Source organism: Taudactylus pleione, unplaced genomic scaffold (assembly GCF_031769625.1).
Source record: "Taudactylus pleione unplaced genomic scaffold, aTauple2 ptg000112l, whole genome shotgun sequence".
Lineage (NCBI taxonomy): Eukaryota > Metazoa > Chordata > Amphibia > Anura > Myobatrachidae > Taudactylus > Taudactylus pleione.
In genome coordinates, this window is record NW_028284514.1 from 911195 (window position 1) to 927882 (window position 16688).

The 16688-nt window shown below is 49.1% G+C and overlaps 1 protein-coding gene across 2 annotated transcripts in view; it reads right to left on the bottom strand.

The window, feature by feature from the left end:
• Window positions 1-16688, bottom strand: part of LOC148525139 (integrin alpha-M-like) — a 225266-nt gene that overhangs the window by 108265 nt on the left and 100313 nt on the right. For both annotated transcript variants that reach the window (XM_088471181.1, XM_088471182.1), the window contains exon 5: window positions 9363-9477. In XM_088471181.1, coding sequence (XP_088327307.1) covers window positions 9363-9477 — 115 coding nt within the window. The remainder of the gene's footprint in view (window positions 1-9362; window positions 9478-16688) is intronic.

A 16688-nucleotide genomic window follows, 5' to 3' on the forward strand; every position in this document is an offset into this window, starting at 1 on the left:
GGCCATGAGACCCTACCACAAGGGTCTTGTCGCAAGCCCGATGGTCACGATGGTCTTGACCATCGCTACCATCATCCTGGCCGCTCACATTAGCTGTGGGCGGCAACCCACAGCAATGCGAGTGGCCAGGAGGCCACTCCATAAAAATAAAAAAAAGACGCCCTGATTCAGAGCGAGCGCTCTGTCAGAGCTTCCGGCTCTGAATCAGGGCCTCTGTGCGGACCAGTCAAGTTCCCTAACAACAACCTCTTCAAACCATGGGCCTGATTCAGATCCGCTCGTGAGCGCATAGTGCTCGCAAGTGGGCCGTTTGTCGGGAAGTGCGCACACGCGGCTTGAGCGAGCCCCGTAGCAAGTGAGATTTTCACTCACTGCTGGACACTACAAGACGGGGCGGCTGTTGATTGTGATTGACAGAATGTAAGCTCTCATGAGCAGGGCCCTCTTCCCTCATGTGCTTCTCTTTACATGTTCTTCTACTCCTTACTCCCCATAGGGCACCGAACACGTGACTGCCAACTCCCAGCAGCTTATTGTGAGTGCTTTAATCACTATTTCAGCAATGTATATAAGTCGTGTCCTTTTCCTGCACTGCAATGTACTGTAAGTTACTTGTTTCTTGTTCACCTATTAGTTCTATGTACTATGTAAGGCGCTGCGGAACACTTGTGGCGCCATATAAACAAAGGATAATAATAATAATAATAATTGACAGCTTGCCCCGTTTTGTAGGTGTGCAGGGGGGGTGGCTTGACAAACGAAGGCGTTCTTGAAGGAACGCCTGCCGTTTGTGGGCGGCCATATTGACATCACCAGTGATGTCAGTAGTGGACTTCCTGCTCTTATAGAGCAGGAAGTCCATTGGGGCTTGCGGTAGATGAGACCCTACCACAAGGATCTCGTCGCAAGCCCGTTGGTTGCGATAATCATGACCATCGCCAGGCCACCTGCTAAAGCTGTGGTGGTCAACCCCAGCTTAGTGAGCGGCCTGGAGACCGGTGAAAAAAAAAAAGGTCCGCCCTGATTGAGAGCGAGCGGGTCTGAATGAGGGCCCATGTCTTTATAGTCCTTGCTTTGTGCACTGGGGCACAGTAATGTTGGAATAGAAAAGGGTCTTCCCCCAATCTGTTGCCACAAAGTTGGAAGCATAGCATTGTCCAAAATGACTTGGTATGCTAAAGCATTAAGATTGTCCTACACTGGAGATAAGGGGCCTTGTCCAAACCCTGAAATAGCCCAGTACCATCATACCTCCTCCTGGCATCCACCAAACTCAGACTCACCCATCTGACAGCCAAACAGAGAAGCGTGAGTGGTTACTCCACAGAACACATTTCCACTGCTCCGCAGTCCAGTGTCAGTGTGCTTTACACACCTCCATCCGTCGCTGGGCATTGGACTTGGTGATGTGAGGCTGGCATGCAGCTGCTCAGCCATGGTAACCCATTCCATTAAGCTCCCGCCGCCAAGTTTTTGCGCTTACAATAATGCCAGTGGCAGTTTGGAACTCTTCAGCTATGGAATCAGCAGAACCCCTGTGCAGACCACATGTGCACAGAACCGTTCCTGTCCAAGTTTCTCTATACCGGTCACACCCCCAGCAGTGGATCACAATAGGCCCTTCATACATATCATCTCCAGGCACATGCCGGTCCAAAATATAAATCCAAGAAAATGGGCAGTCACCGTTAGTAGAAAAAGTTTTTTTTTAATTACTCACAGACATGAAGTCGACGTTTCGACAGTAGATTGCATACTTAGAAGCCAGAGAAACCCAATGGCTGCTAAGTACTGTATGTAATCTACTGTCTTGACAAAGGTTAATTCTGTCCGAAACATCGACTTCATGTATTAATGTCTGTGAGTAATTAAAAAAAAAAAAAATTCTACCAACAGTGAGTGCCCATTTTCTTGGATATACGTAATATATATATTTTTTCTTCTTTACATAAAATGAATACATAGATACCAAATACATTTTACATTTTAAATATACACACACTATAGAGTGTAAGTCTGTACATTATACTGTTACGATTGGGTGGTAGTCAAGTCTGGTGTCAGCCTTGAGGGCTGGTATGTATTTGACTAGTCATGGCCAAGGACAGAAGGTGTGGTGCAGCCTTGAGGGCTGGTATGTATTTGACTAGTCATGGCCAAGGACAGAAGGTGTGGTGCAGCCTTGAGGGCTGACTTGCCTTTGCTAGTTGTGACCTGGGGCCCCAGGGTAAGGTGCAGCCTTTGGGCTGATGAGTCTTTGATGGAGTGTGCACAAAGACGTAGAGCTGCTACCAATGTCGCCGGATTGACATAGGCCACAGTGCGCCGGATTGCGCACTTGGGGATGATGAGCTGCGGCCAATGTCGCAGGGTTGGCACTGGCAATGGTGCGGTGGATTGTGCACTCTCGATGCAGGAAGACAGCTGGAAGCCGCTGAATGTAGACAGGCGCTTCTGGAGGAGGAAGCGCACCGTGCCGCCTAGATGACACAAACAGCACGAGCAGGTGGAATGCAGACCGAGCCGCCTGGATGGAACAAACGGCAGCGGACTCGACTGATCTAAAGGAGACTGGAATAACCGGAAACACAAGAAACTATCACCGGCACGGAGTGAAGGGCTGGCTGGAATTTAACAGAAACAGGGCCCAACCAGAGCAAGCCTCCCTTAATGACAGACTAGTGTGCACCTGGGCTGTGCACAGACAGGAGAATCAATTAGTGTGCACCTGATACTGAACACAGACAGGCAGTAATTAGTGCAGTGCCTCAGTAGCAACTAAGGCTGGAAACTGCAAACAACATGATCTGCTTAACTGCAGATCCTAACATATACTAGGGGTGTGCACCGGCCACTTTTCGTGTTTTGGTTTTGGATCTGGATCTTTCTTCGTGTTTTGGATCTGGATTGGTTTTGCCAAAACCACCCTTCCGTGTTTTGGGTTCTGGGTTTTGTGTTTTGGATCTGTATTTTTTTGAAAAAAAGCATAAAAACAGCTAAAATCACAGAATTTGTAGGTTTTTCTGCTCCTATGCTATTATTAACCTCAATAACCTTAATTTCCACTCATTTCCAGTCTATTCTGAACACCTCACACCTCACAATAGTGTTTTTATGTCCAAAAGGTTGCACCGAGGTAGCTGGATGACTATGCTAAGCGACACGAGTGGGCGGCACAAACACGTGACCCATCTAGGAGTGACACTGCAGTGGCAGGCAGGATGGCAGTTAGAAAAACTAGGCCCCAAACTGTACATAATGCAAAGAAAAAAAGAGGTGCAAGATGGAATTGTCCTTGGGCCCTCCCACCCACCCTTATGTTGTATAAACAGGACATGCACACTTTAACAAATCAATCATTTCAGCGCCAGGGTCTGCCACACAACTGTGGCTGAAATGATTGGTTCGTTTGGGCCCCCACAAAACAAGCTGGCAATTAATGTGTCCCTGCACAAACTGGCTCTACGGAGGCAAGATGTCATCCTCATCCTCCTCATCCACCGATTCCTCACCCTCTTCAGTGTGTACATCCTCATCCTCACAAAGTATTAACTCGTCCCCACTTGAATCCACCACCACAGGTCCCTCTGTACCTTCTGGAGGCTGGTCTCCCTGGAAGAGCTGATAATTCATTTTGATGAACATCATCTTCTCCACATTCTGTGGAAGCAACCTCCTACGCCTTTCGCTGACAAGGTTCCCGGCTGCACTAAACACTCTTTCGGAGTACACACTGGAGGGGGGGCAACTCAGGTAAAATAGAGCCAGTTTGTACAGGGGCCTCCAAATTGCCTCTTTTTCCTGCCAGTACAGGTATGGACTGTCTGACATGCCTACTTGGATGCTGTCACCGATGTAATCCTCCACCATTCTGTCAATGGTGACAGTATCATATGCAGTGACAGTAGACATGTCAGAAATTGTTGCCAGGTCCTTCAGTCCGGACCAGATGTCCAAACTTGGTCCTGCCTGCCCTGCATCACCGCCAGCGGGTTGCTTAGGATACCTAAGTTTTTTCCTGGCAGCCCCAGTTGCGGGAGAAAATGAAGAAGGAGCCGTTGACGTGTCACGTTCCGCTTCAGCTGACAGTGTGTTCACCAGCAGGTCTTTGCACCTCTGCAGGCTTGTGTCGGCCGGAAAGAGAGACACCACATAGGCTTTAAACCTAGGATCGAGCACGGTGGCCAAAATGTAGTGGTCTGATTTCAACAGATTGACCACCCTGGAATCCTGGCAAAGCGAATGAAGGGCTTCATCCACAAGTCCCACATGCCGAGCGGAATCGCTCCGTCTTAGCTCCTCCTTCACTTTCTCCAGCTGCTTCTGCAAAAGCCTGATGAGGGGAATGACCTGACTCAAGCTGGCAGTGTCTGAACTGACTTCACGTGTGGCAAGTTCGAAGGGCTGAAGAACCTTGCACAACACGGAAATCATTCTCCACTGCGCTTGAGTCAGGTGCATACCCCCTCCTTTGCCTATGTCATAGGTGGATGTATAGGCTTGTATGGCCTTTTGCTGCTCCTCCATCCTCTGAAGCATATAGAGGGTTGAGTTCCACCGCGTCACAACCTCTTGCTTCAGGTGATGGCGGGGCAGGTTCAAGAGTGTTTGCTGGCGCTCCAGTCTTCGGCACGCAGTCGCTGAATGGCGAAAGTGGCCAGAAATTTTTCGGGCCACCCAAAGCGTCTCCTGCACGCCCCTGTCGCTTTTCAGAAAATTCTGCACCACCAAGTTTATTGTGTGAGCAAAACATGGGACGTGCTGGAATTTGCCCAGATGTAATGCCCGCACAATATTGGTGGCGTTGTCAGATATCACAAATCCCCAGGAGAGTCTAAGTGGGGTAAGCCACTGGGCGATGATTTCCCTCAGTTTCTCTAAGAGGTTGTCGGCGGTGTGCCTCTTACTGAAACCGGTGATACACAGCGTAGCCTGCCTTGTAACGAGCTGGCGTTTCTGAGATGCTGCTACTGGTGACGCTGCTGCTGTTGCTGCGTAAGGTGATACATCTACCCAGTGGGCTGTCACAGTCATATAGTCCTTAGTCTGCCCTGTTCCACTTGTCCACATGTCCGTGGTTAAGTGGACATTGTGTACAACGGCATTTTTCAGGACACTGAGGACACTTTTTCTGACGTTTCTGTACAGTCTCGGTATCGCCTGCCTAGTGAAGTGGAATCTAGACGGGATTTGGAACCGGGGACACACTACCTCCATCAATTGTCTAAATCCCACTGCACTAATGGCGGATACCGGACGCACGTCTAACACCAACATAGCAGTCAAGGCCTCAGTTATACGTTTTGCTTCAGGATGACTGCTGTCGTACTTCATCCTCCTCGCTAAGGACTGTTGGAGGGTCAATTGTTTAGTAAAAGTAGTGGTGTTCCTACTTCCTCTCTGGGATGATGAACGACTCCCAGCAGCAGCAGCAACAGCAGCAGCGGCAGCAGTAGGCGTAGCAATGCAGGATCCTCCGGAGGAATCCCGGATAGGAGAGTCAGTCATGCCAGTGATATGGCCTGCAGGACTACTTCCGATCCTGACTAAGGAGGAAATTGACGAGGAGGGAGTTGACGGTGTGGTTTGCAGGCGCTTGGATACAACAGGACAACGGGATTTAGGTGTCCCTGGACTGCTTACGGTCTGAGCCAAAGTTTCTGAACTTGACAGTAACTTTTTATGAACGCGCTGCAGGTGCCGTATAAGGGAGGATGTTCCTAGGTGGTTGACGTCCCTACCCCTACTTATTTCACCTTTACATATGGTACATATGGCAAGACAGTTGTTGTCCGGATTTGGATAGAAATATTGCCAGACCAAAGAGGTGGAATGTTTGGTCTTCTGCCCAGGCATGACCGTGATGGGCTTTTTCATCCCACGGACAACAACTGTCTCCCCCGGAGCCTGATTTAAACAAACCACATCACCATCAGAATCCTCCTCGCCAACTTCCTCCTCAGCGCCAGCTACACCAGTATCCTCATCCTGTTGTACTTCAACAGTGACATCTTCAATTTGCATATCAGCAAGTGGACTGTGGGTGCTCCTTTCAGCACTTGCAGGGGGCGTGCAAATGGTGGAAAGAGCCACCTCTTCCCGTCCAGTGCTGGGAAGGTCAGGCATCGCAACCACCACCACACTTGGACTCTCCTTGGGGATTTGTGATATCTTCTTAGAAAGCACAGTTCTTCGCTGTGCTTTTGCCAGCTTAACTCTTTTGATTTTTTTAGTGGGAGGAGTGCTTCCATCGTCATGTGAAGCTGAACCACTAGTCATGAACATACTAGGGATCGACCTTAGCCGTTCCTTGCCACTCCGTGTCGTAAATGGCATATTGGCAAGTTTACGTTTCTCTTCAGCTGATTTAAATGTCTTTTTCAAGGTCATTTTCCTGAACTTTGCCATTTGGGATTGTATGTGCCCTCTACTATGACATTGGGCATCGGCCTTGGCAGACGACGTTGATGGCATGTTATCGTCTATGTCATGACTAGTGGCAGCAGCTTCAGCACTAGGAGGAAGTGGTTCTTGATCTTTCTCTATTTTATTTTTATCGGAGAAAGTTTGGTCCTCCATTTATGTTATATCGATTTGATATATACGTGCGGCTAAACACAGAAAATAAATTTTTTTTTGGTTCGGACTGGAGTGTACTTTGTGGGTTACAGCACCCTTTAACGGTCAAGCCAGCCGGCCCTTTACTTATGACACAGGCGCACTCTTGGCACTACTTTGTTGATGCACGTGCGGCTACTGCGCACACAATTCACAAACACAGAAAATAATTTTTTTTTGGTTTGGACTGGAGTGTACTTTGGGGGTTACAGCACCCTTTAACGGTCAAGCCAGCCGGCCCTTTACTTATGACACAGGCGCACGCTTGGCACTACTTTGTTGATGCACGTGCGGCTACTGCGCACACAATTCACAAACACAGAAAATAATTTTTTTTTGGTTTGGACTGGAGTGTACTTTCGGGGGTTACAGCACCCTTTAACGGTCAAGCCAGCCGGCCCTTTACTTATGACACAGGCGCACGCTTGGCACTACTTTGTTGATGCACGTGCGGCTACTGCGCACACAATTCACAAACACAGAAAATAATTTTTTTTTAGGTTTGGACTGGAGTGTACTTTCGGGGGTTAGAGCACCCTTAACGGTCAAGCCAGCCGGCCCTTTACTTATGACACAGGCGCACGCTTGGCACTACTTTGTTGATGCACGTGCGGCTACTGCGCACACAATTCACAAACACAGAAAATAATTTTTTTTTTGGTTTGGACTGGAGTGTACTTTCGGGGGTTACAGCACCCTTAACGGTCAAGCCAGCCGGCCCTTTACTTATGACACAGGCGCACGCTTGGCACTACTTTGTTGATGCACGTGCGGCTACTGCGCACACAATTCACAAACACAGAAAATAATTTTTTTTTTGGTTTGGACTGGAGTGTACTTTCGGGGGTTACAGCACCCTTAACGGTCAAGCCAGCCGGCCCTTTACTTATGACACAGGCGAACGCTTGACACTACTTTGTTGATGCACGTGCGGCTACTGCGCACACAATTCACAAACACAGAAAATAATTTTTTTTTGGTTTGGACTGGAGTGTACTTTCAGGGGTTACAGCACCCTTTAACGGTCAAGCCAGCCGGCCCTTTACTTATGACACAGGCGCACGCTTGGCACTACTTTGTTGATGCACGTGCGGCTACTGCGCACACAATTCACAAACACAGAAAATAATTTTTTTTTGGTTTGGACTGGAGTGTACTTTCGGGGGTTACAGCACCCTTTAACGGTCAAGCCAGCCGGCCCTTTACTTATGACACAGGGGCACTCTTGGCACTACTTTGTTGATGCACGTGCGGCTACTGCGCACACAATTCACAAACACAGAAAATAATTTTTTTTTAGGTTTGGACTGGAGTGTACTTTCGGGGGTTACAGCACCCTTAACGGTCAAGCCAGCCGGCCCTTTACTTATGACACAGGCGCACGCTTGGCACTACTTTGTTGATGCACGTGCGGCTACTGCGCACACAATTCACAAACACAGAAAATAATTTTTTTTTGGTTTGGACTGGAGTGTACTTTCGGGGGTTACAGCACCCTTTAACGGTCAAGCCAGCCGGCCCTTTACTTATGACACAGGCGCACGCTTGGCACTACTTTGTTGATGCACGTGCGGCTACTGCGCACACAATTCACAAACACAGAAAATAATTTTTTTTTAGGTTTGGACTGGAGTGTACTTTCGGGGGTTACAGCACCCTTAACGGTCAAGCCAGCCGGCCCTTTACTTATGACACAGGCGCACGCTTGGCACTACTTTGTTGATGCACGTGCGGCTACTGCGCACACAATTCACAAACACAGAAAATAATTTTTTTTTTGGTTTGGACTGGAGTGTACTTTCGGGGGTTACAGCACCCTTAACGGTCAAGCCAGCCGGCCCTTTACTTATGACACAGGCGCACGCTTGGCACTACTTTGTTGATGCACGTGCGGCTACTGCGCACACAATTCACAAACACAGAAAATATATTATTTTTTTAGCACTTGGGGGGAGCACCCCTGATGGACAGAGCACCCCCTGGACAACACTACAGCACCCCTTTAGGACTGGGACACTGCACAGGACTTTGGAACTGACTGCACAACACAGTCCAGCCAGCCCCTATGGACTTTGAAGTAGTGGACACAGCCCCTATTAACAACAGCAGCACAGCACAACACAGCCAGCCCCTATGGACTTTGAAGTAGTGGACAACAGCAGCACTACACTACACTACACTACACAGCACTAACTCCCACCCTCCCTCTTCACTGTCCACAGCCGAGTGAGAAAATGGCGCCGACGCGGGTACCTTATATAGGATCCAAAACCCGCGAGACTCGGAAGGCGGGATGATGACATTTTGCCTCGATGTCAGATCCGAGTCAGGCGGGAAAAGTCGAGCCTGACTCGGATCGGACTCGGATCGGGGGGGCTCGGGGGGGTTCGGATTTCAGAAATCCGAACCCGCTCACCCCTAACATATACATAATCTAAAAGCATAATATAAAATAGTAGATATATAAAACAACAAGAAATACGCAGGGGCATTCTATGTTTTTGATCTAGACCATAGGTTGCTCAATCATCATAACTCTTATATGTACCTAGATGAAAGTCAGCCCTCTCTGTGGGTATAATGGAATACAGATACTATGACATACTGTAAGGTGTAGCTATCCTTTACATATGTACGTAGATGGGTGTAGTGATCATGGAGGTACGGATGGGGATGTTATGGGTAAGCAGGACAAAGGAAAGACACCATATATATATATAATAGATCATTAGAGCAGTCGGTACCTGGTAGAGAAGCCGGTACGGTATCTTGTCTTCTTAGGTTTCGGTCTAGCCGGTAGCAGCGCCCATTTACATAGATGTTCTGCCCACATGTCCTCTGCAGGGTCGGGCCACATGCCTGGGAAAGAGAATACATACATATCATGGGTCCATCCATCACTCTGACATCACTCACACATTCCAATAGTAACCAAGGAAAGATGACATCACACTCACACAAATGAAAGATGACATCACACTCACAGCAAGAACAAGGCAGCAACTACAATATACTAAACAATACAGGAGACACATCTAAATGTACTCAAGTAACAGAAAGGCAAGAATGGACACTCCTGACCTAAATACAAACATATGGAGCGATACACCTCCCCTACTCCCACCTATACTACTCACACTGGTACATCCTCACACCTCCCCTACTCCTACCTATACTACTCACACTGGTACACCCTCACACCTCCCCTACTCCTACCTATACTACTCACACTGGTACACCCTCACACCTCCCCTACTCCTACCCATACTACTAACACTGGTACACCCTCAAACCTACCCTACTCCTACCTCTGCTACTCACACTGGTACACCCTCACACCTCCCCTACTCCTACCTATACTACTCACACTGGTACACCCTCACACCTCCCCTACTCCTACCCATACTACTAACACTGGTACACCCTCACACCTCCCCTACTCCTACCTATACTACTCACACTGGTACACCCTCACACCTCCCCTACTCCTACCTATACTAATCACACAGGTACACCCTCACACCTCCCCTACTCCTACCTATACTACTAACACTGGTACACCCTCACACCTCCCCTACTCCTACCCATACTACTAACACTGGTACACCCTCACACCTACCCTACTCCTACCTCTGCTACTCACACTGGTACACAGTCACACCTCCCCTACTCCTACCTATACTACTCACACTGGTACACCCTCACACCTCCCCTACTCCTACCCATACTACTAACACTGGTACACCCTCACACCTCCCCTACTCCCACCTATACTACTCACACTGGTACATCCTCACACCTACCCTACTCCCACCTATACTACTCACACTGGTACACCCTCACACCTACCCTACTCCTACCTATACTAGTCACACTGGTACACCCTCACACCTATCCTACTCCTACCTATACTACTCTCACTGGTACACCCTCACACCTCTCCTACTCCCACCTATACTACTCACACTGGTACACCCTCACACCTACCCTACTCCTACCTATACTAGTCACACTGGTACACCCTCACACCTATCCTACTCCTACCTATACTACTCTCACTGGTACACCCTCACACCTCCCCTACTCCTACCTATACTAGTCACACTGGTACACCCTCACACCTATCCTACTCCTACCTATACTACTCTCACTGGTACACCCTCACACCTCCCCTAATCCCTCCTATACTACTCACACTGGTACACCCTCACACCTCCCCTACTCCTACCTATACTAGTCACACTGGTACACCCTCACACCTATCCTACTCCTACCTATACTACTCTCACTGGTACACCCTCACACCTACCCTACTCCTACCTATACTACTCACACTGGTACACCCTCACACCTACCCTACTCCCTCCTATACTACTCACACTGGTACACCCTCACACCTCCCCTACCCCTACCTATACTAGTCATACTGGTACACCCTCACACCTACCCTACTCCCACCTATACTACTCACACTGGTACATCCTCACACCTCCCCTACTCCTACCTATACTACTCACACTGGTATACCCTCACACCTACCCTTCTCCCTCCTATACTACTCACACTGGTACACCCTCACACCTACCCTACTCCCTCCTATACTACTCTCACTGGTACACCCTCACACCTCCCCTACTCCCACCTATACTACTCACACTGGTACACCCTCACACCTACCCTACTCCTATCTATCCTACTCACACTGGTACACCCTCACACCTCCCCTACTCCTACCTATACTACTCACACTGGTACACCCTCACACCTACCCTACTCCCACCTATACTAATCACACTGGTACACCCTCACACCTCCCCTACTCCTACCTATACTAGTCACACTGGTACACCCTCACACCTCCCCTACTCCCACCTATACTAATCACACTGGTACACCCTCACACCTCCCCTACTCCTACCTATACTACTCACACTGGTATACCCTCACACCTACCCTTCTCCCTCCTATACTACTCACACTGGTACACCCTCACACCTACCCTACTCCCTCCTATACTACTCACACTGGTACACCCTCACACCTCCCCTACTCCCACCTATACTACTCACACTGGTACACCCTCACACCTACCCTACTCCTACCTATACTACTCACACTGGTACACCCTCACACCTACCCTACTCCCACCTATACTAATCACACTGGTACACCCTCACACCTCCCCTACTCCTACCTATACTACTCACACAGGTACACCCTCACACCTCCCCTACTCCTACCTATACTAATCACACTGGTACACCCTCACACCTACCCTACTCCCACCTATACTAATCACACTGGTACACCCTCACACCTCCCCTACTCCTACCTATACTAATCACACTGGTACACCCTCACACCTACCCTACTCCCACCTATACTAATCACACTGGTACACCCTCACACCTCCCCTACTCCTACCTATACTACTCACACAGGTACACCCTCACACCTCCCCTACTCCTACCTATACTAATCACACTGGTACACCCTCACACCTACCCTACTCCCACCTATACTAATCACACTGGTACACCCTCACACCTCCCCTACTCCTACCTATACTAATCACACTGGTACACCCTCACACCTCCCCTACTCCTACCTATACTACTCACACAGGTACACCCTCACACCTCCCCTACTCCCACCTATACTAATCACACTGGTACACCCTCACACCTACCCTACTCCCACCTATACTAATCACACTGGTACACCCTCACACCTACCCTACTCCCACCTATGCTAATCACACTGGTACACCCTCACACCTCCCCTACTCCTACCTATACTAATCACACTGGTACACCCTCACACCTCCCCTACTCCTACCTATACTACTCACACAGGTACACCCTCACACCTCCCCTACTCCTACCTATACTACTAACACTGGTACACCCTCACACCTCCCCTACTCCTACCTATACTACTCACACTGGTACACCCTCACACCTACCCTACTCTTATCTATCCTACTCACACTGGTACACCCTCACACCTCCCCTACTCCTACCTATACTAATCACACTGGTACACCCTCACACCTACCCTACTCCCACCTATACTACTCACACTGGTACACCCTCACACCTACCCTACTCCCACCTATGCTAATCACACTGGTACACCCTCACACCTCCCCTACTCCTACCTATACTAATCACACTGGTACACCCTCACACCTCCCCTACTCCTACCTATACTACTCACACTGGTACACCCTCACACCTCCCCTACTCCTACCTATACTACTCACACAGGTACACCCTCACACCTCCCCTACTCCTACCTATACTACTAACACTGGTACACCCTCACACCTCCCCTACTCCTACCTATACTACTCACACTGGTACACCCTCACACCTCCCCTACTCCCACCTATCCTGGGGGTGGAGACTCTGCAGTGTGTGCTGTCTGTGCTGTGAGGAGGTTGTGTGGAGGAGAGCTCTAGCTGCTGCAGGTGTGTCCCGTGTCTGCAGGGAGACTCCCTGCTGGCTTCCCCAGGGGGATGGATCCTCCTGGGGGAGAGTGCTCCCGACGTTCAGCCCGTGGCTCGGGCTCTAAAGCAAAAGCCAAAGCAAAGACTCCTGGTGTCCGGATAACTAGTGCGGCAGGCCAGTCCGGATCATCAGGAAGCAGCATGAGTGACAGTGGAGGCAATATCATCAGCCCGGCTTCTGTGCAGTTGGAACCACAGCTTGTTCCCCCTATGTCTGAGGGTGCTCCCCGGTGTGATGGAACAAAGGGTCGAGCAGTGCTGGAAGCTACCTACCCTGTCGGTGTGGGCCCAGTGAAGAAACTGGAGCCACAGTCGGATTCCCACAAACTCTCCCTGGGTGCTCCCCTGTGTGATGTAACACAGGGTGGAGTGACAGCAGCTACTGTCTGCCCAGGGGGTAGTGAAGTATGTGGGGGGGTGAAGCCCCTTGATGCCTTGGAGAATGTTCCTGGATCCCCTGGTGATACTGGGGATGAAGAGGAAGATGAGGAGGAGGAGGAATCATTTGATAGCTTCTCTATTGAGGAATTACAAAGAGAGGCAAAGCGTATACAGACCAGAATTAATGATAAGAAGAAAAAAAGAAATACCTGCTATAAATGGGAAAAACCAGTGTTAAAAGAAGTGATTGAAACCCTTTCTGTGACTCTGGGAAGGGTTAAAAGTAAACTGCAAGAAAAGCGCTTGGAAAAAAAAGGAAAAGCAGATGCAAGCAGCAGTGAAAGGGTTACCAGTTCATGCAAAGGTCCAATCAGGGCCGACACCCATGGAGACAGGTGTTATCAGTGTACCTGGTGATTGCAGCAGCAGCACCCCACAGCCTGTCTGTGCAACTGAAAACCTACCAGCTGATGTCCAGGCAGAGTGTATGCAGCCGGAGGCAGCAGCAGTAACGGAGTCTAATACAGCTGAAGATGCAGTAAATATGGAGGATAAAGTTATGTCAGAGGTGTCTGGTGCTGTGATTGCTGATTCCCAGGAGAAGTCCGTGGCAGGGGACACAGTGGAGATGTCTTGCGAGCCTGAGGTGGAGGATGTTGCGGAAAAGGGCGCTTTCGGTGAGCCGGCTGTCCTGCAGGTGAGTAACAGTGTGCCGGGTGCTGGGGGTAAGGCAGGTAAGAAGTGGCCGGTGATGGCTGAGCCTGACAGTGCCCGGCATGAACTATTTCCACCTGTAGTGATGGCAGATGGCGGAGCCAGGAACACAGAGGGCGCGGTGTTCCCGGCTCAAATGGAGGTTGTTATGGCGGAATTAAGGCTTGAGGAAGCTTTACAGAAAAGTGGCACTGAGGGGGGATCTCCGGGTGAATCTGCAGTGGCAGGTGAATTACCTGTTGCTGGGGAGGCTCTGGGGATTGTACCCGGAGACGTGCAGGGCGAGAAGGTTATAGGTACAAGGAGGTTGCCGCATGGTACTGGTTTAGGAGGGCGCATAAAGGAAAGACAATTTGCACAAGGAATGCCTGCATTAGAAAAGACTGGGCTGCCGGAGGAGCAGATTAAAGTAATAGAAACTGTTTATGGAGATAAGATGCTTGTACCAGCCAGGGCTGCAGAGGCAGCTAAAATAATTTGTGATGATGTAAGAAGGAGAGAGGGTGGGGGGAGTGTGGTAACAAACGTATCGGACAAACAGACTGTTCCTGGAAGTATATCGTATGCTAAAATGGTGACAAGATCTAATGCTTTCAATATGAATGTGAATAATGCTGGTCCACAAATGCCGGGTGCAGCAGGCCAGGTTGGAAAAAGGAGAAATTTAATCCAGTTCCGGTGGGCAGGAGAGGGGGAAGTTCCTACAAAGGAGACTTTCTTAAAAATGATTTTTGGTCTGGGGTTTAAACCCTCAGATTTATATGCTTGCATACACCCGGTCACATCTGCAGAATTTGATTTGAGTTTTTTATCCTACCAGGGACTACAAGTGTTCTGGACAAAGTGGCAGGCATGTAAAATGTCAAAACCATATGATATGTACAGAGTAAATTTGGTTACAAAGCATGATAAAGTGAAGGTGCATATTCTAGTGAGGAATGAGTCCATTCCTGTCCAAGATATTGCGTACTGGTTGTCCAGATATTGTGATATACAGTCTGACCTAAGCAAATCTGGATATACAATGGGGGTATGGGGGGGAGCTTGGGAGGCCCTGGTAAAGCTGCGTCATTCTGACAGAGGATTCATCCATGTACCATCCACTGCATACATTGGCAGGGATCGAGTACAATGCTTCTACCAGGGTCAACCAAGAACCTGCTTTAAGTGCGGGGATTTTAGGCATCTGAGCAGCGAATGTAACGTGATAAAATGTTCATTGTGTAATAAGATCGGCCATGTATCCAGAGAATGTGGGGTGGTCAAATGTAATTTATGCGGTGAAGAAGGCCACCCGTATAGCAGATGTCCTCGGGCCAGCCATAATGTGGGCAGGAGGTTAGGCCAGAACCAAGAAGGGAAGAGGAGGTGGTGAGACAAAAAGAACCACTAGGTGTAGATGAACATGTAAAGCAGGTGCAAGGGAAACAGGTAGAGGAGGCACCTTTTCAGGAGGTAAGGAGAGGAAATAAGAAAAAGAGGAAAGGTGAAGATGTGCAAGTTGTGCTAAGCAACAAATTTGATGTATTTTCCTCTGATGAGGAGGAAGTAATGAGGAGTGGGGGTGAATTGATTTTGGTAACAGGGAAGGATAAGAAGCAAGCAAGGAAAGTGACAAAGAAAGTTAATAAAATTGAAGGGGGGGAGGAAAGGAATAAAAGGAGGAGAAAGAGATCAGATCAGGAGGAAGGTGATGGGGAGGGATTAGAGTGTGACCCTGCTGGAACTCAGCTGGAAGAGGAAAATATGTGCAGTTTAGGGAGTGTGGTAGAGGAAGTGACGGTGATAGAGGAGACCCAGGGTATGGAGGAGGATAGGGTGGCTCAAGGTGTGTCCCAAGGCTCCTGTGTAGGGCCGAGTCAGGTACAGGTACCTGGTACTGAGCATCAGGTTATCAAGTTTGTACCCAAACCTCCTGTTCCTGGGCCTTCTCGTACGGGGGAGAAGGTCCCTGTAGATTGTCAGGGAGTAAGGGAGGAACGGGTAGTGACAGTTGTCGCTATGGAAGAGAAGGCTGGCCCGAGTAGGGTTAGCTTGTAGTTTTGTGGTGGATTTGGTGCTGGGAATTGTGCAAGGTAAAAGTAAGCAAGGTCTTGCATTTAATAATCTATACATCATGGATCCCCAACCCATACGATGTGCCACGATTAATGTGGCTTCCGTAGTTTCTGAACGTGCTCGTGTAATGGCCTTTGATTTTTTCAACACGGTTGAGGTTGATTTTTTGTTTTTGCAGGAGACTAGGATTAGTAAGTTGGATCTCCTCCACAAAGCGAAGCGTGAGTGGAGGAGGGGTCCTTCTTACTGGTCTCTTGCGGCCGAGCCGTACGGTGGGGTGGCAGTGCTTTTTACTGACATGGTAACTGTGTACAAGGTTATAGAGTTGCAAGCAGGTAGATGTATGATTTTGGATATCAACATGAAGGGACAGGACCTTAGGTTAATCAATATTTATGGTCCTCAG